General features: G+C 63.0%; 2 protein-coding genes across 8 annotated transcripts in view; one reads left to right on the top strand and one right to left on the bottom strand.

Moving 5' to 3' along the window:
• Positions 1-12,053, top strand: CAPN12 (calpain 12). Its single transcript, XM_058280197.2, has 21 exons — positions 1-237; positions 502-571; positions 991-1,109; positions 1,249-1,382; positions 1,925-2,093; positions 3,293-3,367; positions 3,438-3,523; positions 3,596-3,670; positions 4,239-4,402; positions 4,493-4,728; positions 5,037-5,048; positions 5,203-5,411; positions 5,590-5,632; positions 5,721-5,771; positions 6,213-6,270; positions 6,935-7,005; positions 7,107-7,169; positions 8,304-8,382; positions 10,648-10,764; positions 10,838-10,896; positions 10,977-12,053. Exons 1-21 carry the CDS (start codon positions 1-3, stop codon positions 10,998-11,000), a joined length of 2,151 nt encoding a protein of 716 aa, XP_058136180.1. The 3' UTR covers positions 11,001-12,053.
• The window catches only part of ACTN4 (actinin alpha 4), a 67,539-nt gene continuing 53,147 nt past the window's right edge, over positions 11,317-25,708 (bottom strand). For 3 of the 7 annotated variants that reach the window (XM_058280194.2, XM_004481431.3, XM_071209249.1), the window contains exons 9-21: positions 25,415-25,507; positions 23,771-24,001; positions 23,041-23,188; positions 19,528-19,678; positions 17,075-17,183; positions 16,762-16,902; positions 16,505-16,687; positions 16,284-16,418; positions 15,234-15,413; positions 14,378-14,524; positions 13,532-13,612; positions 12,528-12,686; positions 11,317-12,449 (exon numbers count right to left, since the gene is read on the bottom strand). In XM_058280194.2, coding sequence (XP_058136177.1) covers positions 12,291-12,449; positions 12,528-12,686; positions 13,532-13,612; positions 14,378-14,524; positions 15,234-15,413; positions 16,284-16,418; positions 16,505-16,687; positions 16,762-16,902; positions 17,075-17,183; positions 19,528-19,678; positions 23,041-23,188; positions 23,771-24,001; positions 25,415-25,507 — 1,917 coding nt within the window. In that variant the 3' untranslated portion in view covers positions 11,317-12,290. Of the gene's footprint in view, positions 12,687-13,179; positions 13,613-14,377; positions 14,525-15,233; positions 15,414-16,283; positions 16,419-16,504; positions 16,688-16,761; positions 16,903-17,074; positions 17,184-19,527; positions 19,679-23,040; positions 23,189-23,770; positions 24,002-25,414; positions 25,508-25,708 lie in introns of all 7 variants that reach the window. The other 4 variants (XR_011646337.1, XR_011646336.1, XM_071209248.1 and 1 more) reach the window with 2 other exon arrangements.

Genomic DNA, 25,708 nt, shown 5'->3' with positions numbered 1-25,708 from the left:
ATGGCGTGCTGCAGCCGGAGGGTCACCATCCAGCTTGTGGACGAGGAGGCAGGGGCTGGAGACCCGGCCCCGCAGCCCTTCCGGGGCCAGAGCTTCGAGGCAATCCGGGCGGCCTGCCTGGACAAGGGGATCCTGTTCCGCGACCCCTACTTCCCTGCGGGCCCTGATGCCCTTGGCTATGACAAGCTGGGGCCGGACTCAGAGAAGGCCAAAGGGGTGGAATGGATGAGGCCGCATGTAAAGCGGGGCTGGGGCTGGGGGTCCCGGGTCTGCGGGCGGAGGGGTCTGGGGGTTGGAATCCTGGTCTGAGGGAGGAGGGGCCGCTGGGGCACCTGCTCAGCCAGGAGCGGCCCGCCCGGGGAGGCGCGGGGAAGCCCAGGGCGGGGCGGCGGGAACCCGGGCCTCAGAGCAGCGGGGGGGAGGGGGGGCACCTGGGCACCGGCCTTGCGCCTGCTCCTGCTCCCCTCCCCCGGCTGAGGCTGGAATCCCCCGCCGCCCCAGGAGTTTTGTGCTGAGCCCCAGTTCATCTGCGAGGATGTGAGTCGGACGGACGTGTGTCAAGGGAGCCTCGGTGAGCCCGATCCAGCAAGACCCGCTGCGAGCGGACAGCTCTGCCCTCGGTCGCCCCGCTTTCTGCCCCTCAGTCTCCCCTACTTCCTGCCCCTCAGTCTCCCCCTCTTTCTGCCCCTCGGTTTCCCCCACTTTCTGCCCCTCAGTTCCCCCATTTTCTGCCTCTCGGTTTCCCCCACTTTCTGCCCCTCGGTCTTCCCCACTTTGTCCCTGGGTCTCCCCCTCTCTCTGCCCCTTGCTCTCCCTCCCTCTCTGCCCCTCGGTCTCCCCCACTTTCTGCCCCTCAGTTCCCCCATTGTCTGCCCCTCGGTCTCCCCCACTTTCTGCCCCTTGGTCTCCCCCACTTTCTGCCCCTCGGTCTCCCCCACTTTCTGCCCCCGTCTCCCTCTCTCCATCCTCACCCAATCCCCTTTCCCTCAGGGAACTGCTGGTTTCTCGCGGCCGCTGCATCCCTCACTTTGTATCCCCGACTCCTGTACCGGGTGGTGCCCCCTGGACAGGGATTCCGAGATGGCTATGCAGGCGTCTTCCACTTCCAGGTATGGCCCAGTTTGACTGTGCCTCAGTTTCCCCCATGGCCACTGGTCCCCTTGGGGCCGTGATTCCTGCCCTGGGATGGGTAGGGCAGGGTGGAGGGTTAGAGGGTGAGGCCGGGCCCCGGCGCCCCTCCCCCGCCAGCTCTGGCAGTTCGGCCGCTGGGTGGACGTCGTGGTGGACGACAGGCTGCCCGTGCGCGAGCGGAAGCTGATGTTCGTGCGCTCCGAGCAGCGCAGCGAGTTCTGGGCCCCGCTGCTGGAGAAGGCCTACGCCAAGTAAGGACCCGGGCTCCCACTGCAGCCCCGCGGGACCCCGGAGCCCAGCCCCCAGGACCCCAAACCCGGTCACAGCCGCGGGACCCCAGAGTCACACCAGCCCGAGGACTCTAGGTGGTGAACCCTTCCCCCATCGACATTCCACCCAGCACCGTCCTAGGGACCCACCCACCACCGACAAGTCTTAGGGACCCTCAACTCTCGCACGGCTCGTCCAGGACTCACGGTCCCCGGGGGTTCTGCAAGCTCAGACTCTCTCTCCTGCTCCACCCAGGAGCCCGAAGCACCCCGAATTATTGGGTGCAATCCTCGGGGCTCCTCAAATCTTTGCCATTCGTTCCCCATGCCGTCACTCTGAAACCCCTGCCCTCACCCCCACAGGGGTGACCCCCAAATCAGACCACTCCCGGGAACATTTCCAGCCCCAGCCCCCAGGGCGCCCCCAAATCACACAGTCCCTGTGGCCCCAGACGCCCCAGATCTCAGGGGTGGCCTCAGCTGCTCCAGCAGGTCCCAGACCCCCACCCCTGCCTGCCCCTCAGGCTCCACGGCTCCTACGAGGTGATGCGCGGCGGCCACATGAACGAGGCCTTCGTGGACTTCACGGGCGGCGTGGGCGAGGTGCTCTACCTGCGGCGCCACGCCCCCGGCCTCTTCTCCGTCCTGCGCCACGCCCTGGCCAAGGAGTCCCTCGTGGGCGCCACTGCCTTGGTGAGAGAATTGGACTCCCTGGCAAACCCCACTGAGACCAGGGCACAGTCAGGGTCATGGGCGATGGGGGGCTTCCTGTGTCCTCCTGCTCTCTGCTTCTGCTCTTGACTTATTCTCTCACAACGTGACTGGAGCAAGCCAAAAGGAAATTCATCGGCTTCAGGCACAGCTGGATCCAGGTGCTCAGCTGGACATTGTCAAGTGTGTTTTTCTATCCCTGGTCCTAGGTTAACTTTACTTGCAGGCAGGCTTTTCCCGTACAGGCCCTTATAAGTCCTCATAGCCATGGGTACCTCCCATACCCCAAGGGTTAAAAAAAAAAAAGACTGCCTCTTTCTGAGAATTTCAAAAGTCCCATGATTCTCACGGGCTCAGTTTGGATCATGTGTTCGCCTGACCCAATCGTACCCTCATCCGTTTATTGAGTCAGTCTAACCCATTCACTCAGTCATTCACTGAATTCTCTACTTGGTTACTGGCTCTCTTGCCTTTCGTGACTTCCTTTCTGTCTTTGCCGGTTCTGTACCTTTCTCTGTCTGTCTGTCTGTCTCCTCTTTCCATCTACCTTTGTCTCTTGTCTCTTCCCCTATGTCTCCTTTTTTTTCTTAAGATTTATTTTTTAAATTTATTTCTCTCCCCTTTCCTGCCCTTCCCCTCCCAGTTGTCTGCTCTCTGTGTCCATTCGCTGTGTGTTCTTCTGTGTCCGCTTGTATTCTTGTCAGTGGCACCAGGAATCTGTTTATTTTTGTTACGTCATCTTGCTGCGTCAGCTCTCCATGTGTTTGGTGCCATTCCTGGGCAGGCTGCACTTTTTTCACGCTGGGTAGCTCGCCTTACGGGGTGCACTCCTTGCGCGTGGGGCTCCCCTACGCGGGGACACCCCTGCACGGCACGGCACTCCTTGCGCACATCAGCACTGCACATGAACCAGCTCATCACATGGGTCAGGAGGCCCTGGGTTTGAACCCTGGACCTCCCATGTGGTAGGCGGATGCTCTATCCATTGAGCCAAATCCGCTTTGCTTCCCCATGTCTTCTTTCGCTTGCCTTTGTTCACCAACCCTCACTCCCCCTGGAGTCCTGTGCCGTTCACACGGTGCTCTGGTCAACCCCCACTTTGGCGGCAGGAGGTTGGGGGCAGAGGAGCAGCGGCTCTGCCTCCCCCACTGCGGCCTCACAGGCCCCCGTCCCCTGCCCAGAGTGATCGGGGCGAGTACCGTACAGACGATGGGCTGGTGAAGGGACACGCGTACTCGATCACGGGCACACACAAGGTAGGGGCCTTCCTGGGGGCTGATGGAGGGGGTGTCAGGCGCCAGCCCCCACTGACGAGGCCGCCCTCAGGCGTCTCTGGGCTTCACCAAGCTGCGGCTGCTGCGGCTGCGGAACCCGTGGGGCTGCGTGGAGTGGAGCGGGGCCTGGAGCGACAGGTGCGTGGGGTCTCCGGGGCGGGAGCCGGGCTCAGCGCTGCAGGCCTGCCCCTCACACCCTCGTCCCCCCAGTTGCCCGCGCTGGGACATGCTCCCCAAGGAGTGGCGAGAGGCCCTGCTGGTGAAGAAGGACGACGGTGAGTTCTGGTGAGTTCCCCAAGGTCCCATCTCCCTCTGGATGGGTGGGGCGCCAGGCCAAGGGGCTCAGGGAGGAGAGCGTGCTGCTGAAGGCACTGGGAGCCCTTCCTGGGGTGGGTCCCAATAGGGAGGAGCTGGCCGTGGGCGGTAACTGGGGCCCTGGGCTCTGTTTGGGGGAGTCAGGGGGAAATTAGTAATAGGGGAATTTGGAAGCATGGCGATATTAGGGGCATTTCTTTGCGACTTGGCAATATCGAGGGGCTGAGGAATACTCGCTGGTAATTGAGAGGGTCTGAAGGTCTTGTAATGGGGGTGACGGCAATTTGGCACTAACTGGGGGTGTTTGTGGATCTTAGTGATCTGTGGGGCATTTCTGGGGATTTGGAGGAATTTGGGGGTCAGAGAGCTCAGCGATTTGGGATTTATTTCTGCAGACATGGTGATTTTGGGGGTGCTGAAGGGTACCTGGTAATATTTAGGGAAGAGGGCTTTCTGGTTTGGGGGTTCATTCCTGGGGCCTCGAGGGCTTCCTGGCGAGGTGGGGCTGGGCAGGGCCTGACCGCTGGCCTCCCACCAGGATGGAGCTGCAGGACTTCCTGCGCCGCTTCGACACCGTCCAGATCTGCTCGTTGAGCCCCGAGGTGCTGGGCCCCGCGCCGGCCGGGGGCGGCTGGCACACGCACGTCTTCCAAGGCCGCTGGGTGCGCGGCTTCAGCGCGGGCGGGAGCCAGCCGGGTGCGGGTGAGGCCTGGGGCGCGAGGGGGCGAGGGCGCAGGGGGGCGAGGGTGGAGGGGGCCGCGGCCGCCGCAAAGCCCGTTTATGCCCCGTCAGAAACCTTCTGGACTAACCCCCAGTTCCGGCTGACGCTGCTGGAGCCTGACGAGGAGCAGGAGGAGGATGACGACCAGGGGCCCTGGGGGGGCTGGGGGGCCGCGGGGGCGCGGGGCCCCACGCCGGGGGGCCGCGTCCCCAAGTGCACGGTCCTCCTGTCCCTCATCCAGCGCAACCGGCGGCGCCTGAGGGCCCAGGGCCTGAAGTACCTCACCGTGGGCTTCCACGTCTTCCAGGTCCCACGGAGGCCAAGGGGGGGCGGGGGGGGGTGTCAGGAGGGGGCTGGGGTCAGAGCGGGGCCAGGGAGCTGGGGGCTAGAGGGAGCGCAGAGAGGACTGGAGGCGACCAAGGGGGCAGAGAAAGGACCGAGGGCACAGAGGGGAGGGGAAAAGAGAGGGTGGGCCAGGGACTGGGACGGGGGTCCATGAGTGTCCCCAAGGGAAGAAGGGAGAGGAAGGGTCTGAGAGGTGAGGAAGGTGGCGCAGGGGGCAGGGAGGGGCTCTGAGGGATGGCCCCTGACTCCCCTTCCTCTTCCTTCTCGCAGATTCCAGAGGAGGTGCGCCCCCCCCCATTTCACCGGCCGCAGGGCTTGGACAGCTGCGCTGAGGGTGGGGGAGTCCTGGGGGCAGAGCCGGGCCGGGGCGGGCTGATCTGGAGGGACGCGGTGAAGCTGGGGGGGTGGTCACGGCCGGCCCGCCCCCACCCCGCAGCTGCTGGGCCTCTGGGACTCCCCGCGCAGCCGCGCGCTCCTGCCGGGCCTGCTGCGCGCCGACCGCTCGGCCTTCTGCGCGCGCCGCGACGTGAGCCGCCGCTGCCGCCTGCGGCCCGGCCACTACCTGGTGGTGCCGAGCGCGGGCCGCGCGGGCGACGAGGCCGACTTCACGCTGCGCGTCTTCTCCGAGCGCCGCCACGCGGCCGTGTGAGCCCCGCCCCGCCCGCGCCCCGCCCTCGGCCCCCCCAGCCCCGGGCCCCTCGCCCCCCCGGACCCGCTGCCCAGGGCCCCCTAACTCGCCCCCGCCAGTCCCCAGCCCCGCGCCCCCAGGACCCTGCCTCGACCCCACCTGATCCTTAGCTGAGCCCCCGCCCGCCCTTTGCAGGGAGATCGATGACGTGATCAGCGCCGACCTTCGGGAGCTCACGGTGAGGGGCTGCTGGGAGCGGGGAGGGGGACAGGTGGCGGCGGAAGGGTCCTCTGGACCGGCACTGAACCCCCCTCCCCGGCGCACAGGTGCCCCTGGAGCTGGGCTTGGAGCAACTGTTTCAGGAGCTAGCTGGAGAGGTGAGTAGGGCTGGGGGCTGGGGACAGGGCCCGGGCACTCTTACTTGACTTTAGTTTCGCCTTCCCTCCCTGTACTTAAATAATCACATCATCTTCCTTCTTCAAAATGCACTTGGCTCTTCCCTGCCCCAGGGCCTTTGCTCAGGCTGCACCTTCACACCCCTGCCCTGGCTGAGGCTTCACCCTCTGTGCCTTCTCCCGCAGCCCTCCCGCCCTCCTGCAGCCTGTCAGTCACCTGCTGTGGGTTCCCGTAGCCTGCGGCTCTCCCCATCACTGCCCCAGGCGGCCCCAGGCTGGGGACCAGCCTCCTTCTACTAAACCACGAGCTCCAAGGGGGCAGGGGGGTGCTCTCACTGCGGGGGCCCAGCACTGGGCCAGCCCAGAGCAGCCTGCTGGGGGCCGCAGGAGGGAACGGCCTCGTAGCTGCCTCTCCCTGACCAGGAGGAAGAGCTCGATGCCCGTCAGCTCCAGACCTTGCTAAGCATCGCCCTGGAGCCTGGTGAGTTGTGCGGGTGGTCCTGTCGGCCAGGGGGCCTTGCCATCCGAGCCGGGCCCCACAGCAACCCCTACGAGGTAGTGGGAATGCTTGATCCTACTGGGCGTCAGGCCACAGGACCCTGGGCTCAGCCTGGCAGGTCTCCCTGCATGTGGGCCCCGCAGCAGGCCCCATGGCCGGGCCCATGACCCCCCCCAAGTGCCCCTTCTTCTGAGCAAGAAGCAGACACCAGAACTGCCCTGCCTGGGCTCAACTCCCAGCTCTGCTAGTTCCTGGCAGTCACTTGGGTTTTCTGTGCCTCAGTTTCTCCATCTATAAAACAGGGATAGGGAGTGGATGTGGCTCAAATGGTTGAGCTCCTGCCTCCCACAGGGAGGTCCCAGGTTCAGTTCCCGGTACCTCCTGAAAAAATAAATAAATAAAGGAACACCAAGCAAAACAAATGAGAAAACCAACTCAGGGAAGCTGATGTGGCTCAGTGGCTGAGTGCCAGCTTCCTGCATATGAGGTCCCAGGTTTAAACCCTGGCCCTTGGTACCTTAAAAAAAAAACAACAACAAAAAACAAAAATCAGGAATAATAAAATGCCTACTTCAGAGAGCTAATGTCCACCAAGCACATATGCTGATGCCTGCGTGCGGGAAACGCTGAGGTTTTTCTCCTGCAGCCAGCGCCCACGCCCAGACCCCTGGAGAGATCGGGCTCAGGACCTGTGAGGAGCTGCTGCAGTGCTTTGGGGTATCGCGGGGGGTGGCAGGGCCTGGGCTGGGTGATGGTGATGCTGGGGTCCTGCTCCCCATCTGGGGACACTGGCCATAACCAGACGTCCCAATCCCCAGCACGGCGGAGGCCTGGACCTGCGCCACTTCCAGCAGCTCTGGGCCCACCTCCTGGAGTGGCAGGTAAGGGGCGGGGCTGGCGGGGCTGCCTCCTCCCCCTTAGAAGGGTGCAGGCGCCCTGTGGGCTAGCGGAGCCCCTGGGGTGCTGTGTGGCTCAGGGCTGAGCACCAATGGCTGTGGCCTCAGGGCCTCTGCTCACTGGTGTTCTGGTCCCTGAGAGGAGGGACTGGTCACTAGGGAAGCTGCCTTAGGGGGCCCGATGCAAAGTACCAGAAACCTGCTGGCTTTTGTGAAGGGTCCTTAGCTGGGGTAAAAGCTTCCATTACGAGCCGTAAAGAGTCCAGCTCAAGGCTGCTTGCTCCCCCAAGTCAGTTGCCACGTGTGGAAGCAAGACGGTGGCCTCTGCCGCTCCCTCCTCCTTCCTCAGGAGGCTCCCGGCCCAGCTTCTCCTTGTCAGGGCCGTAGGTCACAGCCATAGGTCACGGCCGTAGGCCACGGCTGTAGGCGGCACAGGGCTGGTCTCTCAGGGCTTCCGCACCGGTCAGGCCGAGGGCTCGCGTCCTTCCGGGCCTTCTCAGCTGCTCTGTTCTAGGTTACCCGTAAACTAAGCTGGGGCGACAGCGCGGCCCTGCCGGCGCCAGCCGCTTCGGCTTCTCTGGCGTCTGTGGCGCTCTCTCTCTTCCTGTGCCTTCTTGAGGGAGGGTCGTTTATTTCAGCCCACCCAGGCAGCGGGGACTCAACCCTGAGCCACGCCCTAAGGAGACACAGTCGAATCGAGGGCCCTAAATTGATTTAAGCAAGTACACTTCAAACCTTTGAATTTAACACAGTCAAAGGGCATCACACCCAGAGGACGAGGCCGGTTTGCAAACATAATCTCTCTTTTTGGGGATCCATAAATAATCTCAAACGGCCGCAGCTCCTGGGTACTGAGTCCTCATTAAGCCTTGTTTGAGACTCTCTGCTTGTCCTCACAACAGCCCTGCGAGCTTGGTGTTCCTGTTACCCCCGTTTTACAGACTAGGAAACAGAGGCCCAGAGTGGTTAAGCGGCTGGCCCGGGGTACACAGCCAGGGAGAAGGGGCGCTGGGCCGGCAGCGGGGCCGGCCTCGAGGCCCCTTGCTCAGCCCTGTGCAGGGCGCTTGGTTGTGCAGGGGGCTGGGGTGGGACCGACCGCCCCCTGCCCTCCCTGGCCAGGCCACGTTTGACAAGTTCGACCAGGACGCCTCCGGAACCATGAACTCCTACGAGCTGAGGCTGGCGCTGAACGCGGCAGGTGCGGCCAGGGCTCCCTGGGGGCTGGTGCTGGGGCGGGCCTGCCCCCCCCCGCCCCCGTCCTCTCAGCGTCCCCCCGGTCCCCTCGGCTGTGGCCGTCCGGGAGGCCCACACCTTAGTTTGCTGCCAGCTCTTGGCAGGGACTCGATGACCCTGAACGAGGCCAAATGCCAGGACTTTTCTGTGTGGGGAGAGGAGGGCCGGGGGCCATAGCGGGCCTCCTGGGGGGGCCACTGGGAAGCGAGGTGGGGAGGCTCGGAAGCTGGTGTCGGAGAGCCCCTAGCCCCTGGGCTGTTCTGGATTCATGTTGGCTTGGGTGCGAATCCTCACTCCTCGGGTGGCCCTGGGCGTGTGACTCCATCTCGAGGCGCAGTCTCCCCTGAGAAACGGCTAAGAATAAATACCCCCGCTCCGCGAGGCGCCTGTGCTCGGGGCAGGCAGCTTTCGTCTCGCAAATGGGTGAGAGCTGGCCAGAGGCCCCTGCCGACGCTGCGGAGAAGGGTGGGAGCCGCGGGAGGGAGAGCAAGGCAAGCGGCAGAGGACACCACCGCGGAGGGGAGGTGTGCGTCCCTGACCCCGCCCTCCCCAGTGCCCGGCCCGGCCCAGCGACCCGGCCCAGCGCCTGCTGGGGACGAGCACCCGCCGGGGGCTCTTGCGGGGCTGACGTGCGGGGCTGCGTGCCGTCAGCACGGAAAACACCAGGAGCAACAAGCGCAGCGGTGGGAGGACGGAGCAGGGCCGGGTGGGCAGGCAGGGTGGGGTGGGGTGGGTCTTGGTGGGCCGGAGCGGGGCGCACTTTGGAGCAGAGACCCTGAGGGGGTGGGGAGGGTCCGGCCACTGCGATGTGCCTGCCCAGGGGCCGAGGGAGGGGGGCGGGCCGTTGGCTGGAGCCCGGTGAGCGGGGCAGGGTGGGTGACAGTGACTGCGGGGGCGGGACAGCCTTGGGGCCTCCTGGGCTTTTTTTTCCCTGCGGTCAGTGCTGGTCAGTGCGGGGTCACAGCGTGTGGTGGAAACAGGCAGGCAGGGGCAAGGCTGTGGTGTGCGGAGAGGCCAGGAGGGAAGCGGCAGGAAAGCTCCAGAGACCTGAGAACAGGTGGGGCGGCCTCGGGGTGGGGCTGGGGGCAGAGCCCAGCTCAGTCGCCTGCTCGGCCCCCAAACACTGCCTGGGAACTGCGCTGCTCCTGACCCTGTACTGGGGCCTCGTGGTGACCAGAAACTTCGCTGGCCTCCCACGGCTTCCGGCCCAGGGGTGCAGAGCCCCACCCGGGCAGCGAGAGCCGAGGGGCTGGGCAGGGCAGGCACGGGTGGGGGGTGGTGCCCCAGAGGCCTCCTGGAGGAGGAGGAAGAGGCGGCCGTGGGAGGCCAAGGCCATTCTGGGCAGAGGGGACATCGTGTGCCCAGGAGACGGGAGCAGGACGCTGGGGGCTGCAGGCAGCGGCGGCCCCGGGGAGGGTGAGCAGGAGGTGCCAGCCAGAGCCCCCGCTAGTCGGCCTCAAGGACACAGGAGCCCTTGAGGGGCCACAGGAAGCCAGCAGTTGCCATGGAAGGAGAGTGGGACTCCTGGAGGGACAGCAAGGGGCTCTTGGCCCCTTCGTGGGGCACAGCACCCACGCCCAGACCCCGGGGCCGGACGAAGACCAGAGGGTGAGGGACTTGAGGGAGGGGACGCGGCCAGCGCAGGCTGTGGGTCCCCCGCCACCTCGAGCACCCGCGCAGGCACAGGCAGGCCCCGGGCGCAGGCAACCCCAGCCCGCGGAGGAGGGGTGGAGGGGCTCCGGGGAGCAGGGGAAGCTCGCGGAGTTATCCTGAAAACGTGTTAACCTGGACATAGGGGTGGGGGGAAGAGGCGTCCCACCCCCTTGAATCTCAGAGGTTATCTGTGACCCCGAAGGGGTCAAGAACCACGGTTTTCAGCTCCCAAAAGCCTGTCGAGTAAAAAGGTATTGCCTGCGTGCGGGACTGAAAACTCGTGCTGCGTGGAGGTGCCCGGCGCCAGCAGGGGGTGCGCCGCTAGGGAACAGGATGAGGACGCACGCTCGGCTCTCCCGGGCCAGGCAGCGCTCGCGGCTCTCCGCATGGAGCGACCTGGCGGAGCAGGGGCCGGGGCCCCGTTTTACGGCTGAGGGAACGGGCTTGCCTGAGGGAGCTCCCGGCTCACCTGCCCGCCGCCCCTCGCCCCTGAGCCGCGCCTCCCACCCGCGCTGGACGCGAGCCCAGGCCCCCTGCCGCGACAGGTGGCCGGGTCCTCAGGGCCGCCTCCCCTTAGGCTTCCACCTCAACAACGAGCTGACCCAGGTCCTCACTAGCCGCTACCGGGACAGCCGCCTGCGCGTGGACTTGGAGCGCTTCGTGTCCTGCGCGGCCCGGCTCACCCGCATCTTCCGTGAGTGCCGCGGGGCTGGAGGTGGGGGGCAGTCTCCCGCGGGGGCGCGCTCACCCTGCCCCTCTCCGCACAGGCCACTGCAGCCAGCGCCTGGGCGGGCGCGAGGGGGTCGTGTGCCTGACCCACAGCCAGGTGAGCTGGGTGGGGGGCGGCTGGGGCGGCTGGCGGGAGCCCGGCCACCGTCTCAGGCTCTCCGTCTGCTCTTCCCCTAGTGGATGGAGGTGGCTGCCTTCTAGGGTCACAGGACAGGGGGCGCCTCTCCCGCCCCCGGCCGCGGACCTGGGGCCAGCAGAGCCACCCCTCTCCCGTGCCTCATCTCCCTGCGGGGCACAAGCCTGCGGCGCTGACTCCTGCCCGCAGGAGTCCCTCCACGTTCCCGCCGCATCAGGACGCTGCCCGGGCGGTGGTGGGTGCGCTGCGCCCTCAACAGTGCCCTGTTGCTCTGCCGCCCTCCCTGGAGCTCCGACGTCGCCCTGGGAAGGCGTTCCACCCTCGCTTTCCTAGGAGGCCGAGAGCAGAGGCAGGAGAGACAAAACGAGAGGACACCTTAGGAATCCTTAAAAATATTACATGTTTATTATCCTGTTTCCAGAAGGGTGGTTTATCCAGAAACCGAGAAAAAAATAATCAGAATAACCTCAAAAAAAAAAAAAAAAGGGGGGGGTGGGTGGGTGGGGGGAGTGAAACCATCTACTACCAGGCAGCCAGGCCAGCAGCCCACCCTCCACCTTGGGAGGGCCCAGAGACCCTCCCTGACGACAGACAACAGGAAAACTCAGGAGGGGCCCGGGGAGCGAATCAGCTAGGTCTTCATTACGGGAGCGAGAGAGTCGGCAAAGATACGTTGCAAGGTGAATATATATTTATATAATAAATCCGTAAGTTAATAAAGTAAATAGTAACTCTGAAAGTTTTTTTTAATTCCTTTTTTTTTATAGGGTTTTTTTGGTGTGTGGATTTTTTTTTTCTTTTGTCATTTTTTGGTCCTTAGAAAATCTGAGAGAAGCGAGTCCAGACAAAGCAAGGCCAGTGCTGGCTGGGGCGGGGGCAATGGGCTGCCGAGGACCCGGGGCCCCTCATGGCCACGGTGAAGGAGTTGGGGGGGGGGGTGAGAGGAGCTGCGGCGCCCGCTGCTGAGGAGCCGGGGTGCCCTCCCCGCGGGGGCCGTCTCAGGGCCGGAGCGGCGCCTGGACAAGGCACGTAGGGCTTTGGCCTGGGTGTGGGGGCCTTCAGGGCACCTGTTCTGCCGGGGAACCATCCCCTCCACCTGGGGAAAGACGAAACCAAACCACAGCAGACATATTCGCCAGGCCAGAAGCACTGCCCCGCGAGGGCTCCCTCGCCCCTCCCGGGGGGCGGGCAGGGAGAGAAGCTCCGGGCCTCCCAGAGGGGAGAGACCTGCCCACCCCGAGGACCAGAGAGCACTTTGCATAGATACAGAGTGGGGGAGCCAGACTTGAGGAGAGGGGCGGCCCAGCCCCTCCTGGAGGCGGTGGGGAGGGGCTGTCAGCTGGCGCCTGCCGGCCTCACAGGTCGCTCTCGCCGTACAGGGCGGTGGAGAAGGACTTGTAGTCGAGGGCGCCGGGCACGGCGTCGGGGCCCTGGTAGGGCGCCATGCGGGCGATGCAGTACTCGGCCTGGTCGGGGGGCAGCTCTCTCCGCAGCTCTTCCGCCGTGATGAAGTTCTGGGGAGGCAGGATGGGACTGAGTCCCAGCCGCCCACCCACCCCTCCCGCCCCGGCGGCCCAGGGCGCCTGGCTCACCTTGTCGCCAGCCAGCACCTTGAAGGAGGCGATGACCTGGTCGGCCGTGTCTGTGTCCGTGGTCTCCCTGGACATGAAGTCGATGAAGGCTTGGAAGGTCACGAGGCCGCTGTGGTTGGGGTCAACTACGCTCATGATGCGGTTGAACTCGGCATCGCCCTGCGAGGCGGGGGTGGGACGAGGGCCAGAGGGTGCTCAGTGCGGCCGGCGCCAGGCCACGGCACGGGAGCCCGGCCCAGGGGCCCGACCCCAGCGGCGCCGACAGCCTCCCGTGCAGCCGCCACTCCCCTGGCCGACAGCGAGCTCTGAGGGCAGAGCCCAGCGACCCCCGCGCCCCAGCAGCCCCCCACCAAGTTCTGAGGGCAGTGGGGAGCTGGGGGGTGGCTCAAACAGGTCTCCGCTCCTCAGCCCTAGGCTCACAGGTGACTGCTGGAGGCCAGGGAAGAAGGAAAGAGAGAAAGAGAAAGGGGGGGGTGGACAGAGCCCCCCGGAGACTTCCAGGAGAGGAGGTAGGGGCCAGGGAGTCATCGGAGGGACCCCAGCCCAGCAGATGCAGCAGAGGAGGGAGGCCAGGCTGCTCTGGAGGAGGAGTGTCCCCGAGGACGAGAGACTGAGGAGGCAGTGCGGGGAGGGGCGGGGGGGAGCTGCATACCAGGCTGAATCCTGTGGAGATAAGCAGAGCCCGGAAGTCATCGGAGTCCATGCTGCCTGTCTGCTTCTGCTCCGAGGACGCAGGAGAGCAGAGGGGCCAGGCCCAGAGCAGGCAAGGGGGGCCGCCCGAGCGCACGGCAGGGCGATGGCAAGACAGCGGCGGGGGACAGAGGAGGCCCGGAGAGACCAGGTAAGGGCAGGTGTCCAGAGAGACAACGGCGGGGAGGAGGCAGAGAAGCGGGTGAGATGGGACAGACGACAGCAAGGGGTGGAATGACGAGAAGGAGGGGAGAGAGAAGAGAGAGAGGGAGAGCAGTTAATGCCACGGTCCGCTGGGGCCCCGGGGCGCGTACCTGCCGGTCGTTCTCCACGTCGTAGCCCAGGCTGATGAGGCAGGCCTTGAACTCCTCGGGCCCCAGGGCCCCACCATGGTCCTGCGGCCGTCCAGGCGGTGGCGTGCGCGAGGGTATGTGCAGACCGGATGGCGGAGAGAGGCGGGGAGAGGGGCCCGCATGCGGGGTGGTGGTGAGGGGCACATGGGGAGGGAAACAGGTTGTTAGAGGGTGACGCCGACGGGGCAGTCAGGGACGGTGGGTGAGGCCCTGCCTCCAAGGGCCGGAGCGCGGGCGGAGCTGAGCCCGGCATCCAGGGCTCAGGGCACGAAGGGTGGGGGAGCAAGGGGGCCGCAGCCCGTCCCAGCAGGACAGTGGGGCCCTGCCTGATGGCATGGACCGAGGGCGCACGTGCACGCTGATGGAAGCAGCAGATGACACGGGGCCTGCAGGGCGGCTGGGGACGGGGCAAACCCTGGCCCTCAGAGCCTTCCAAAGGGCCTCCAGTGGCATCCATGTCCGGGTTTCTACAAGTGTGTGTGTGTGAGTGTACATGTGTGAGTGTATGTGGGTGTACAGGTTCACGGGCCTGTGTGGGTGTGTGCGTACAGGCTCACGGGCCTCGGATCTCGGTGTGCTGGGACTCGGTCTTGTCAGCAGGGGGCCCCTTCTTCCGCCTCCAACTCTGCCCCCCTCCCTGTCTGGTGCAGGCCTCAGCCGGGATGCTCAGGCCTTGCAGGGCCCTGGGAGCTGGGCTGAGGCTCAGTGACTGTGATGAGGACTGAGGACATGTGAGGCATGGAGGGAGGCAAGATGGGCCGGTGACAGCAGAAGGAAGACACCAGGGAGGCAGAGGGAGCGACTCACCTTGTCGAAGTGGTTGAAGGACGCCCGGAACTCTTGCATCTGCTCCTGGCTGATGCCCTTGGCATCGCGGGTGAGGATCTGGTTCTCGATCTCGTTGATGGTGCGGGCGATGGTGGTGAGCAGCTGCTCCCAGCCCACGCGGATGTGCTGGGGAGCAGAGAGGGCGTGACTGCGTGCCTGGCGGGGCCGGAGCCCGGGCGCTGGCCTGGATCCCCCTCGGCTCCTGTACATTTCAGGTTCACGCGGGGGACCAGGCCCTGGCACCCCATCTTAGAAAGCCTCGTCTCCTCCTGCCTCTGGCCAAGGAGCAAGGTTGATGTCATGTTAGTAAATAGCCCAGTGACTGACGACAGAGGGGCGAGGAGCCAAGAGCCTTAAACTAGGCGCTACCTGGAAATGCCAGAGGTGTGCTGGTAAATACTTAACAACAGGCTCTCTGGGGATAAAACAAAACCAGAGCGATTCCGACTGTGGCATCTGCAGATTTGAATGGTATAAATACTCTCATCATGGATGCTTTTGAGCTACTACTGTGACATCAGTGAGTGTGCAAAATTCCTGAAACGCTCGCCATCGGCTCTCACGAGCAGGTGCACTGACTCCAGCACACACGGGTCGATCTGTGTCCTCAAGCAAGGAAAAACTTGCTGAAGCCATAGTGGGGGCAAACGCCTCCCCCGGCTGAGAAGCTGGGCTTCTCCTGAGAGGGGCGGTGCCACGGTGCTCGCACAGCAGAGGGGAGGTTTAACACAGGGCCGTGTGGAGGGTCTTTTCCGTCACTTCTGGCCAGGGGAAACAGCAGCTAGGAGAGGCCTCTCTCCTCCTGCGCGTGGCCCGGAGCCCGCGGCGGCCGTACCTCCATGGTGTAGTTGGTGTGCTTGTTGTCGAAGATGAGGGCCTCCTGGATGAGCTGGTGCTGCTGCTCCAGCAGGTCCAGGTTGGGCTTGTAGTCCACGATGCTGCGCTCGTACTGCTTCAGGTGGCTCAGCTGGTCCTCCAGCGTCCCGTTCATCTCGATGGAAATGCGCCCGATCTCCTGCACGGGGCGGGGTGCGCGGGGGGTGAGGCTGGGGCCGCCTGGCCTGGGGCTGTGGGCCCCAGGCCCCCACGAGGGAGGCCTGCTGCTCTCTGGCTGTTCCTTGGTCCTGCCCTGGTGGTGGTAAAGGCAGCCCCGACGAGAGCGTTTCTGTGCCAAGCACACCGCCGCCTAACCTCGCGGCGCCCCCGACTTGCCTGTGGTGCCCGGGACGGGACAGCCACTAACTGCAGAGGGGGAGGCTCGGGCCCGAGGAGGGTGACTTAGCAGTGAGTGGCGGAGTCAGCACCATGCCCTCAGCTCATGGTGAGTTTGTGTGGGGTGGGGGTGGGGACGCAAGAGACCCTGGTGGCATCACTGCCAGCCTCCCCACGACTGGCCAGAAAGGGCTGCAGTGAGCTGCCCAGGGCCGGGCCTGACCGCCTGGGTCCCAGCCACATCGCGGTGCTCATGACAGGCTGCACGGAGCAGCAACAGCAGGGTTTGGGGAAGGAATGAACCAAGTAATGGTTTCACGCCCATTTTAGAGCTGAGGGCACTGAGGCTCAGCAGCTGGACTGTGCCCGAGTGCACGACCACCCATCGCGGGCAGCACAGAGACTCCAGCAGTCGCCTGACGCCTCAGCCAGGTCTCCCCCAGGCGGCACCGCCGTTCTCACTGACACCATCTCGCCGACCCTCCGCACCCCTCCAGGCTCCCAGCCAGTGAGAACTGGGAGCCCAGACACTTCAGACCCCCTGGTCTGCCGGCCCCAGGAATGTCCCCACCAAGGGCTGGGGTGAGGGCCTGCAGCGCACCCACGGCCTTTCCCTAGACCCTGCCCTCAGCGACTGTGCCTGGAGGGCAGGGCTGTGCAGGGCGCTGCTCACCTCCATCTTGGTCTGGATCCAGGGCCCGACAATGTTGGCCTGGCTGGCGAACTGGCGGCGGAGGTGTTCGTTGGACTGCTGCTTGCTCTGCTCCTCCAGGAGGGCGTGGTCCCGCTTTGGCACCAGCTGCTGCACCTGGGGCGGGGGCGAGGGCGAGAACAGTCAGAGGGCGGCCCCTTTGCCTGGCTGGCCCTGCCCCGGCTCGCGGGGCCCCAGCGCACCTTCTCCCACTTGGAGTTGATGATCTGAGGGGTGACGGTGGTGTAGGGGTTGCTGCCTGACAGCTTGATGTGGTTGCTCTCGGCGATCCTCTGGGCCTCCTTGTGGATGGCCAGGATGGCCTCCCGCTCCCGGTCGGCGTCCGGCAGGGTGGACTTGAACTGGTCGTGGGCTGAGATCAGGCCCTGAGGGGAGGAGGCTGAGTGAGGGGGCGGCCCTGCCCCACGGGGACCCTGCAGGAAGGGAGAACGCGGCAGACCTCGATCTCCTCGATGGTGTGGACGATGAACATGTCCTGCAGGTCCTCCATGGCGCTCTCCATCCAGTTGTTGAAGGGCGCAGCGCGCTTGGCGTACTCCAGGTGCAGCTGGTCGATGGTCTCCAGCTGCTTCTCCGTTTTCTGGTGTGTGGAGGAGCAGGGGGGAAGGTCAGGTAGTGAGCAGGAGATGGGGGGCGTGGGGACACTGAGGGCAAGAGGTGCCCTCTGGGTGGGCGGGGGATGCCGCAGGGCCTGGGCTCCATGCCTCCCCGGGCCCGAGGGCAGTGGGCACAGGCCCAGGGGATCCCCTCACCTCCAGGGCTTCCCTGCGACTGTGGGTCAGAGAGCCGAGCGCATCCCACTGATCGCAGATCTTCTGGCAGCGGGCATTGACGTTGTGGGAGTCGAAGTAATCCAGCTCACTGTGGGCCGGGGCACGGAACAGTGAGGCGGGGGTCCCAGCACCCAGCAGGGCGCGGCCCAGGGGCCACAGTCCTGACACCCAGGGACAGTGACCGTCAAGGATAGCAGTTACCAGGCACCCCCAGGGGAGGAGAAATGCTGGGGCTGAGGGAGGGGCCAGGGATAAGGGGTGGGCAGGGGTTGCCCTCTGCTCCCGTCCTCCAGGGCTCTCCTGTACCATACGCCAACTTGGCAGCTGCCAGAGGGTGGCCCCCCTGCCGGCGTGTGGAAGGCCTTTTTCAGTTCAGTCGAGGTGGAGAGCTCACGATGACCAAGAGAATGGGCTCTGGAGCCACAGTCCCTCGGTCTGAAGTCGGCTCTCTCATTTTCTAACTGTGTGCACTGGGTGGGTGAACTCCCTACTCTGGATACCTCAGTTCTCTCATCTGGGAAATGGGGGTGGAGTTGTTTTGGGGATCAAATTAATTAATAAATGTAAAGTGTTTAGAAGAGTCCTTGGCACCTGGTACATAGAAACAGCAGTGGCCATTTATTCAAGAGTGTGTATTGAGATGGGTGTTAAGAAAAAACAAAACTCACCAATAACCTCTGTGATTTCATAGTCTCATTCTAAGTAATCAATAATACATTTAAGAAAAAAATTCTACATGGCAAATAATGGACTAGATACTAGTATTGGAAGGACTGCAGGTTGGGAAAGTGTAATTCAACCACTCCTGACCCCACCCCACACGCACCCTCCACCCCTTCCATGCCTTCTCAACAGCAGCCCAGGGTGCCTGCATCTGGAGTCCAACACTTGGGGGCCCCAAGAGAGTCAGCTGTCCAGGCAGGAAACATGGGGTTTGGTAAGGGCTGTGGGAGCAGGGAACGCCTCTGCGGACACTGGGCAGTCATCTCGCCTGCCTGGGGAGGCTGTGACTCCCAGTGGGGCCTGGTGGCCTGTCAGCTTCCTGTCAACCACGCCCTGGCTGTGGGACCCGGGGCCAGCCCCTTGGCCTATCTGAACCTCAGTTTCCCTCTGGGCCGCAGGGCCTCAGGGCAGAAGAAATGAGTGGCCAAGCGCAGCGCACTTGGTGCCAAGGTTTCCCTGTGGTCAGTAATCCCCACTCAGTGGGCTGCCCCACGCGAGGCCGACTCATCCTTCGGGGATTGAAGAGCACCCAACAGCCCTTCCCCTTTCCTCCAGGGCTGCTGCCCAGAAAGCTGCTTTGAGCGCCTGCCTGCCCCGGCTGTTCAGTGCTCGAGAAGGAGGCTGGCCCCGGGTTGAGGCCAAGTCTGCTTCCTACCCAGCTAACTGGGGAGTCTGCCCCTGTTCCCCACCCACAACCCTTGGGGTGTCTGTGCCAGTGGCCTGGCCAACTGGGTGTGTCCAGGTGCAGGGGCCTGAGCCTGGGAGGAGCGACAGGACTAAGGGGTGGTGCGCCAGGGACACTGTGGGCCCCAGTGCTGGGAAGGTCCATCAGTGCTTCTGCCTTGGTGGGAGCAGACGGGAGCCCCCCACAGCCCTGGGCAGTGGGGAGGGAGCTGGTCAGATAGGACATGGGTTCTGCCCAGGGTGGGGACCCCGTGGGCATCACGGCTGGGCCCCCACCCTTTGGAACAAGCAAGGCTTTGGGGATGGCTGGGACCGGGTAGGGGTGTGTGTGGAAAGGGCAGTTCCAGCCAAGGATCCTATTTTTGAGCAGACAGCTATTTTGGGAGCACTGCTGCCCCTCCAGGGCCTGTGGATTTTCCATGAAGTAATGGCCTGGGCCTCCCACTCCCTGGCCCTCCCTGCTGCTGGCGCTGCCCTGCAGGAATAAGGCCCCTTTCACTGGCTCTGGAGGCTCAGTGTACTAATTGTGTGCACAAGTTTATCTGACTGGGGCGGGGAAGGGAGGGGAAAGGCCCAGGCTGCCTGGAAGCTCTTACAATAAATGTATTCTGAACAGGAGTGAGGGAAGGGCCAGCCAGAACAATGGGCTCACTGTGCAGCCAATTCCCACAGGGAAGAACAGCCAGGAGCAGTGGAGACCAGGCCTCCTGCCTCCCCGGGGCAGGTGGCACACTGGGTGTGGCAGGCAGGGGGCGGGGCCCAGGGGCCCCCAAAGCCTGAGGGCTCAGGACGAGGGGCCAGAGAACCCTCCTCCACAGAGAGAACCTAGAACTCATTAGGTTTCTCATCCAGGGTTAAGACAGGAGGGCAAAAGGCATGGCTCCAAAAGGCATCTTAAAGGGGTGGGGGCTGAGGACCCTACTAGAGGCCTGGAGGCAGGATGGACCTTGGAGGCCGCTGCCAGCAGCCCTCTGGGCAGCGTACTGGAAGGGAGCAGGGGCGGGAGGGGACTGCACCACACGTACTTGAGCTCCTGGGCAATAGCCGCAATCTGCTCCACGCGGTCCTGGTGCGCGGCCAGGTCGCTCTCGAAGGCCTCGTGCTTGCGGATGAGGGCTTTGATGTCCGACAGGGTGGCTGTCTCATAGTCCCGGTGCTTCAGCATGGCCTCCTTCCCTGAGGGAAGGGGACAGAACAGGATGTGCTCAGGCAGCTGGGCCCTGGGGCAGGGCTGCTGGAGGCCGAGCCGTGGGGTGCAGGCAGGCGGAGGGAGATGGTGTGGGCAGGGAGTGAGGCTAAGGGACTCTGCTGTGCAGGGGAGAAACTGCTTCCTGGGATGGCCCTTCTTGTCCTCCAGGGATCTTTCAACCAGGCCTCGGCCTGGAAGAAGCTGTTCTGGGTGACGTGGGAAGACACCTCGGGACCAGTGGGCCCCGGGACGATAGCCTAACTCCGTCGGTACATTCTAAACGTAGCGTCCTTCGCTGGGAAGAAACCTCCAAGAACTGGACCATGGTACATGGCCAGAAGGCTGGACACCTATTTCCAGAGGGTGGAGGCCTGGAGCAGCTGGGGTTGAAGCCCACACCTCAGCAGGGCTGGGAACGAGTCAGGGCTCTCTAGGACCCTGAGCGTGACCCGTGTCTGTCCCTGGCTCTGTGGGGCCAGGCCCCCTGGGTGGTCTCCTCCCATGTCTATGTGCCACACGCTGTTCAAAGGTTTTACATGAGCACAGCGGGAGGGTCCATTCGCCAGGCCCCTGGAAAGAGGGAGAAACGCTGCTATTAGGCCAGAGCCTGGCTAATTATATACCAGAACGAAAGCTCAAGCAAGTCTGATGAGCAACTTCAGGTACTGCAGAGAATCTGAAGGGAAAAGACCAGCCTGGGAAGAGGGCTGGGAACCCCAGCTCCTAAGGGGAAGTTAGCTACCTCAGGATTAGCCAGGCAGCTCCAAAATCCCCCTCCTCAGCTCTGTGACTAGGAGCAGCGAGACAGCACTCAGGCTCTGGACTGGTTTCCTCATCTGTAAAATGGGCTAATGGCACCACTGTGTCACATGGGGCTATTCTAACTTTGATGAGGTGATGGCCAGAAGGGTAGGCATAGAGCTCCTGAGCTGGTGCTGTCTTCGTGTCAGTCACTCTGTCTCCTTTGCCCGGTAACTACCACTTGCCCCCAGGATAGTGCCTGGCACTGGCAAGCAAGAGGTGGGCAGCCTGGGAGCCTGACTCGAGGCCCTGCTCCCCAGCCCGGGGCAGGAGGCTTAACCACAAGGGGAAGCTTGCAATTCCCTCCTCCAAATTGCTTTCTCCCAAGGGTGGGGAACCAGAAATAGTAGGTTACTGTACTCCCTGCCTCAGCAGTGTTTCAGCAAGGAGCTGGCAAGGGGCAGCCTGGAGGAGTTGGGGGGACAGGACTTGGCCCACCACTGCCCTGGGTGGAAGCCAAGTGGCAGTGCAGAAGGCTTGAAGGGGGGCTGTTTGCTTTTGGCCCCCCTTCCCAGGCAATCCGAGTCCAGTCGAGAAGCACTGCATAGGTCTTCTCCAGTGCAGGCGGGCAGGAGTACAGAGCGATGGGAGCTTCGCCTGCCGCCCTGAAATGGCGAGCAGGATCACAGGCAGAGGAGCCAGGGGAGCCCAGCCAGCCTGTCCTCAAGGTCCGCATAACTGGGTGGCACAGAGGACAGAGGCCTCAGGTCCTGGGAAAGAGTGGACAGGCCTGCCCAGAGGCAGTGAAGGGCAGGCTTGGACACCCATGCGCTCACAGGGGAGGCAGAGGCTGTTGCACTGGTCGGCCTTTGGGTAAAGCTGCCCCCGGGAAGTCCTCCCCAGAGGAGGAGGTCTCGGGGGGGCTGTCACACCCATGCCCCTTGCCTCAGTCCCCCGGCCAGGGGTAAAGAGCTGATAATGCAAGCTCGGGGGCGGGGGGCAGAAGGGAAATCTCCAGGGCTGGCACCCACAGCCCGTGGGGGGTCAGGACAGGCTGTGGACGCCAAGAAGAGGCGACATGGCTGCAGTGCAAGAGGTGGGTGCCGTCAGAGCCAGTCCCGTGCCGCGGACCTCCGACCAGGGAACTGCAGAATCTGCGGGGCTGTGGGTTCCCAAAGATGGGAACAAGGCCCGGGACCAGGCCCAGCGGGACCCAGCAGGGGCCTGGTGCCGAGGAACCAACACCCCCCCCAAGGCCTGTGGGCGGGCAGAGCGCCAGGTACGGTTTCCCCAAGGCCGCAGGGAGGTGCCTGCACCCCTGGGCCAGTCTACTTCCTCCCGGCCTCGCTGCCCTTCCGCTGCCCATCCTCACTCTTTCCCTGGTGGAGAAGGGATTAGGGCAAAGCTCTGGCTCCGGCAGCTGCTGCTGGACAAGAGCCGGCCGAGCCATCTGGCTAATGTGAGAAGGGCGTGACGCCGGGCTGCACCCAGGGGCAGAGGGGCGAGGCGGGCCAGGCGTGCCGGCCACGCCGACCTGCAGGTTCTCACGCTGAGGGGGGGTGCCTCTGGGTACGGGTCCCGGCCGGAGGATTGGTGCTGCCTGCTCAGATGGCTGGCTGGCTGGCTGGGAGGGGCTCAGTGAGGATTTCAAGGTGGAGTTGTGTGGCGTGCAGGAGGAGGAACTGCACTGAGCACCCCAAGGAAACGTGAAATCGCTGGGGATGGTGGTGGCCGGAGGGGCAAACGAGACAGAGCTGGGGGAAGGAGGAGGCCAGAGCGGGAGGGAGAAGCCCTGTGGACAAGCTTTCCGTCTTTCCCAGGCACTGGCAGTGTTCTCAAGGCCTCCAGGCCCCTGGGATCCGGAATCCCAACCACAGAGTGGGTCTGGACCAAGGGCCAGGGACGTGATGGAATTCTACCTTCTGAGCCAAGGGAACAGGCAGCTGCAGAGCTGCCGAGAAACAGGAGTCAAAGCTGCCCTTCTGGGAGAAGCCAGGCTCTGGACGGCATGCACCCCTGGCAGGGAGGCTCTGGGACAAGCGTGGAAGGTGCATGAGCTCCCAGGGGCCCCGGCAGGCCGAGGATGGGCTCCACACGGTGGGCACTGCAGGGCGGGCCACGAGTCGCCAGCAGAGCCAGGGCAGCTCCTGGGCTCGGCCTTCAAAAAACGTGCTCATGAAGACAGAGCCGTCAGCATGGGCTCTGCAGCGTGGAGAAGTCCACAGTCACAAGGAGTGGGAGGAAAAAGACGGACGGTTTCTAAACATGGGACACCAGGCACAGGAGCACCCCACCCACATGCCTGCCTTGGGATCAGGGTGTCCACAAGGCCACTTCCCTAAAGAGCTGTGTCCTGATGACTGACTCGTGATGCCCAGGAAGGGGCCTGCCTGGAAGTAACGCGAAGGTCAAAGTGGACGGCAAAAGGAGGACCGGCCCCCAAACTGTTCCTGGCTGCCTTAGGCTGGATGAGCCCAAGCAGCACTTCTCATGTTCATGTCCCCAAGCCCCAGGGAAGAGCCTGATAGAGACCCAAGGCAGGCGGGGCTCCGTGTGCGCGTGCGTGCACAAGAGGCCAGCAGGGAGCGAGCGAGCTGGGGGGCCGTACCGTCGGTCCAGGCCTCGTGGATGGAGGCCTTCTGCCGGAACTTCTCTGCCAGGTGGTCAAGCCGCTCCAGCCTGCGGATCTCATTCAGCAGCCACTCCTCGTAGCCCTTCTCGGCCTGCTCCAGGTGCTGCCAGCCGTTGTTGATGTCCTGAGGGGGTAGGGAATGCGCAGGCTATCACAGGGGAGCTGGGGACACCTAGCAGGGGGTCACTCCCTGAGGGAGGCTGATGGAAAGTGGTTGGGGCCACATCTGTCCCTTCTTTGCTCTAGACAGGGCCAAGCACGTGGCAGGTACAATCGATTCTTTTGGACTGAATAAGTGGGTAAGTGAATGAATGCTATAAACTGGGCAATGGGAGCCAGAAGATCAGGGCACGTCCCTTCTTCCCCTCAAAAAAACAAAACATAACAAAACAAAACAAAACAGGCCTTAAAGCACTCAGTGGTCCTGGAGTCACAGACACCTGGGTTGCAAATGCAAACAATCAGAGTTTGGGTATAAAATTCTGGGTGTAAAACTCCTGGGTGAGGGGATGGGCACGGCCAAGTGTACACACACCCCACCACGTGGGGTACCCATGTGCCCCAAAAGCTGTCTGTGGGCAGTTCAGGAGCTGCCTCCCTGCCACCTTACAGCCGATCTCAAACTCAGAGGGCCAAAGGCTGGGCCTCGGGGGCTGCACCCACCCCTGCGCCAGCCCGACCCTCGGTCCCGGAGCCCCGAGCTCACCGAGACCATCTTGCCCTCCGAGGGCATGAAGGCCGGCCGGTTGCTGAGGCGCAGCTTGGTCTGCAGCGTGTTGAAGTTGATCTCTAGCTGGCACTTCTCCTGCACCTTAGGGGGCTTGTGGACACGCCGGTAGTCGCGGAAGTCCTCCAGCTTCTGCTGCATCTCCTGGATGGTCTTTTGGGGCACACGGTCCTCCAGCCAGGGGATGGTGCGCCGGATCCACTCCAGGAGCTGTGGGCCCACAGGAAGCCATGGCAGCCCGTGCAGGGAGCGCTCGGCACACCGACAAGGCCACCCGGGGCCAGGGCACAGGGGCACAGGAGGCCCCCCCGAACCACTGTGTTTTCTGCTTCCTTCCTATTTGGGCCTTTGCTCTGGGCTTTCCTCCCCCCCCAGATCTAAGCAGGGTGGCCCCCACGCCAAGTGCCTCAGACGGCCTCCCCAACGCCTGCTGCCGTCTGTCCTGCACTCCGATCGTCCGACCGTCCCTGAGAAGCTCATTGCTTACTTGGTCACTGAGGTCCCTCTAGGGACCTTTATGTGAAAACAAAGCAACATGTATTTATAAGCCATTCGGACCTTTGATGGATGAGGAAGGGTATAGCAAGTAAACGAACTGGGCAGTCTAAAACAATTCTAGGAAAGTAATCAGTTTCTTTTCGTGCAGAGATGTGCTTAAAGACGTGGCTCTCAAATTTCAGTCTCTGGGAAAATGAGAAAATCCAATTAAAAGGTGTCTCTCTGAGTCTGTGTCAGGGATGCATGGTACCACTTGTTGTTTCTTGAGAAAGGCTGTAATTCTAAAAAATAAAGCCTTTCTACTTTTTCTTGGTATCACAAATGATGGCGATAAAAAAAAAAAGTAGCTTTTTCTTTTTAAATATTCTTAACTTGGCAAAATAAAAAGTTGAATGCTACCCCACCCTCCAGGTTAACTGTTAAATATTTTTTCAAATTTTCCTGGTCCATGAAATCTCAGTCTGGGAACCACTGGTCTAGAGTAGTTCTCAAACTGCTTTCAGGGAGATTAGATTGTTTTTATTTCTTAAATATGGAAGTTAAAATACAAAAAAGAACTTAGAAGAACCGCGCTAACGGCCAAGCTGCAGCAGCACTGCCTGGGCTCGGCCCCCTAGCTGAGCGGCCACAGCCTCGCCGCGCCTGGCCCTCTTGTAGGATGAAGGCATCTGGGCTCCTCCCTCCCAGGGCTGCTGTGGAGACTGCGCAGACCCTCCACCGTGCCCACCCTCCATCGTGCCCGTCACTGTCTGCTCCTGGTCCCTCCCCAGTCTACAGAATTAGTGCTTCCTGGGATAGGACATGGGGAAGCAAAGGCTTTATGAGAGCTCCAGGTGATTCTTTTTTGTTTTCCTTTTGTTTTTCCAGGTGATTCTAAAGTAGTGGGTGTTCAAGAAACTGACTTTGAGGATCTCTGTGAGAACAAAACTTCAGACCCCAGGAGCTAGCTGGTGTGGTGTCACGAGCCTGAAAGGGCCACCTCCACGCTGGTAACTTTCCGGCCTTTTCTGGAAAGCCTTGCTGCCATACTTGCTTTCCCCTCTGCAAATGTCACAAAGGCCTTTGGCCAAGGGTAACAAGGAGATGAGCTGACTGTGGAGAGGTGATGGGCGAGGGCACACTCACGTCGCTGGCCAGCTTCTCGTAATCCTCCATCAGGTGTTCATTCTCCTGATTGACAGCCAGCACCTTGCAGATCCGGTTGGCGGCAGTCTCGGCCTGGGGTGCAGGGGGGGACCACACATACAGTCAGGGCTGCCTGGGGGCCAGTGACCCTCCCTCCTGACAGGCATGTCCCTTAAAAGCTGCTCATCTACAAAGATCATAATTCCCCAGACGGGGCAAGGAGAGGAAGCGCAGTTCCGGCGAGATGTGCCCTGAATAGCTGTGTCCTGAGACCTTGTCGGCATCCTCACCACT

Source organism: Dasypus novemcinctus, chromosome 18 (assembly GCF_030445035.2).
Source record: "Dasypus novemcinctus isolate mDasNov1 chromosome 18, mDasNov1.1.hap2, whole genome shotgun sequence".
Lineage (NCBI taxonomy): Eukaryota > Metazoa > Chordata > Mammalia > Cingulata > Dasypodidae > Dasypus > Dasypus novemcinctus.
Note: the sequence above shows the minus strand (reverse complement) of the source record. Positions and strands in the feature narration are given on the sequence as shown.

What these genes read in the sequence shown, in the direction of transcription:
- CAPN12 (XM_058280197.2), top strand. Translation starts at nt 1, where the DNA reads ATGGCGTGCTGCAGCCGGAGGGTCACCATCCAGCTTGTGGACGAGGAG. An exon ending in TCGTGGGCGCCACTGCCTTG is followed by an intron (nt 2,094 to 3,292) that starts GTGAGAGAATTG and finishes TCCCCTGCCCAG; the next exon opens with AGTGATCGGGGCGAGTACCG. An exon ending in AGCGGGGCCTGGAGCGACAG is followed by an intron (nt 3,524 to 3,595) that starts GTGCGTGGGGTC and finishes TCGTCCCCCCAG; the next exon opens with TTGCCCGCGCTGGGACATGC.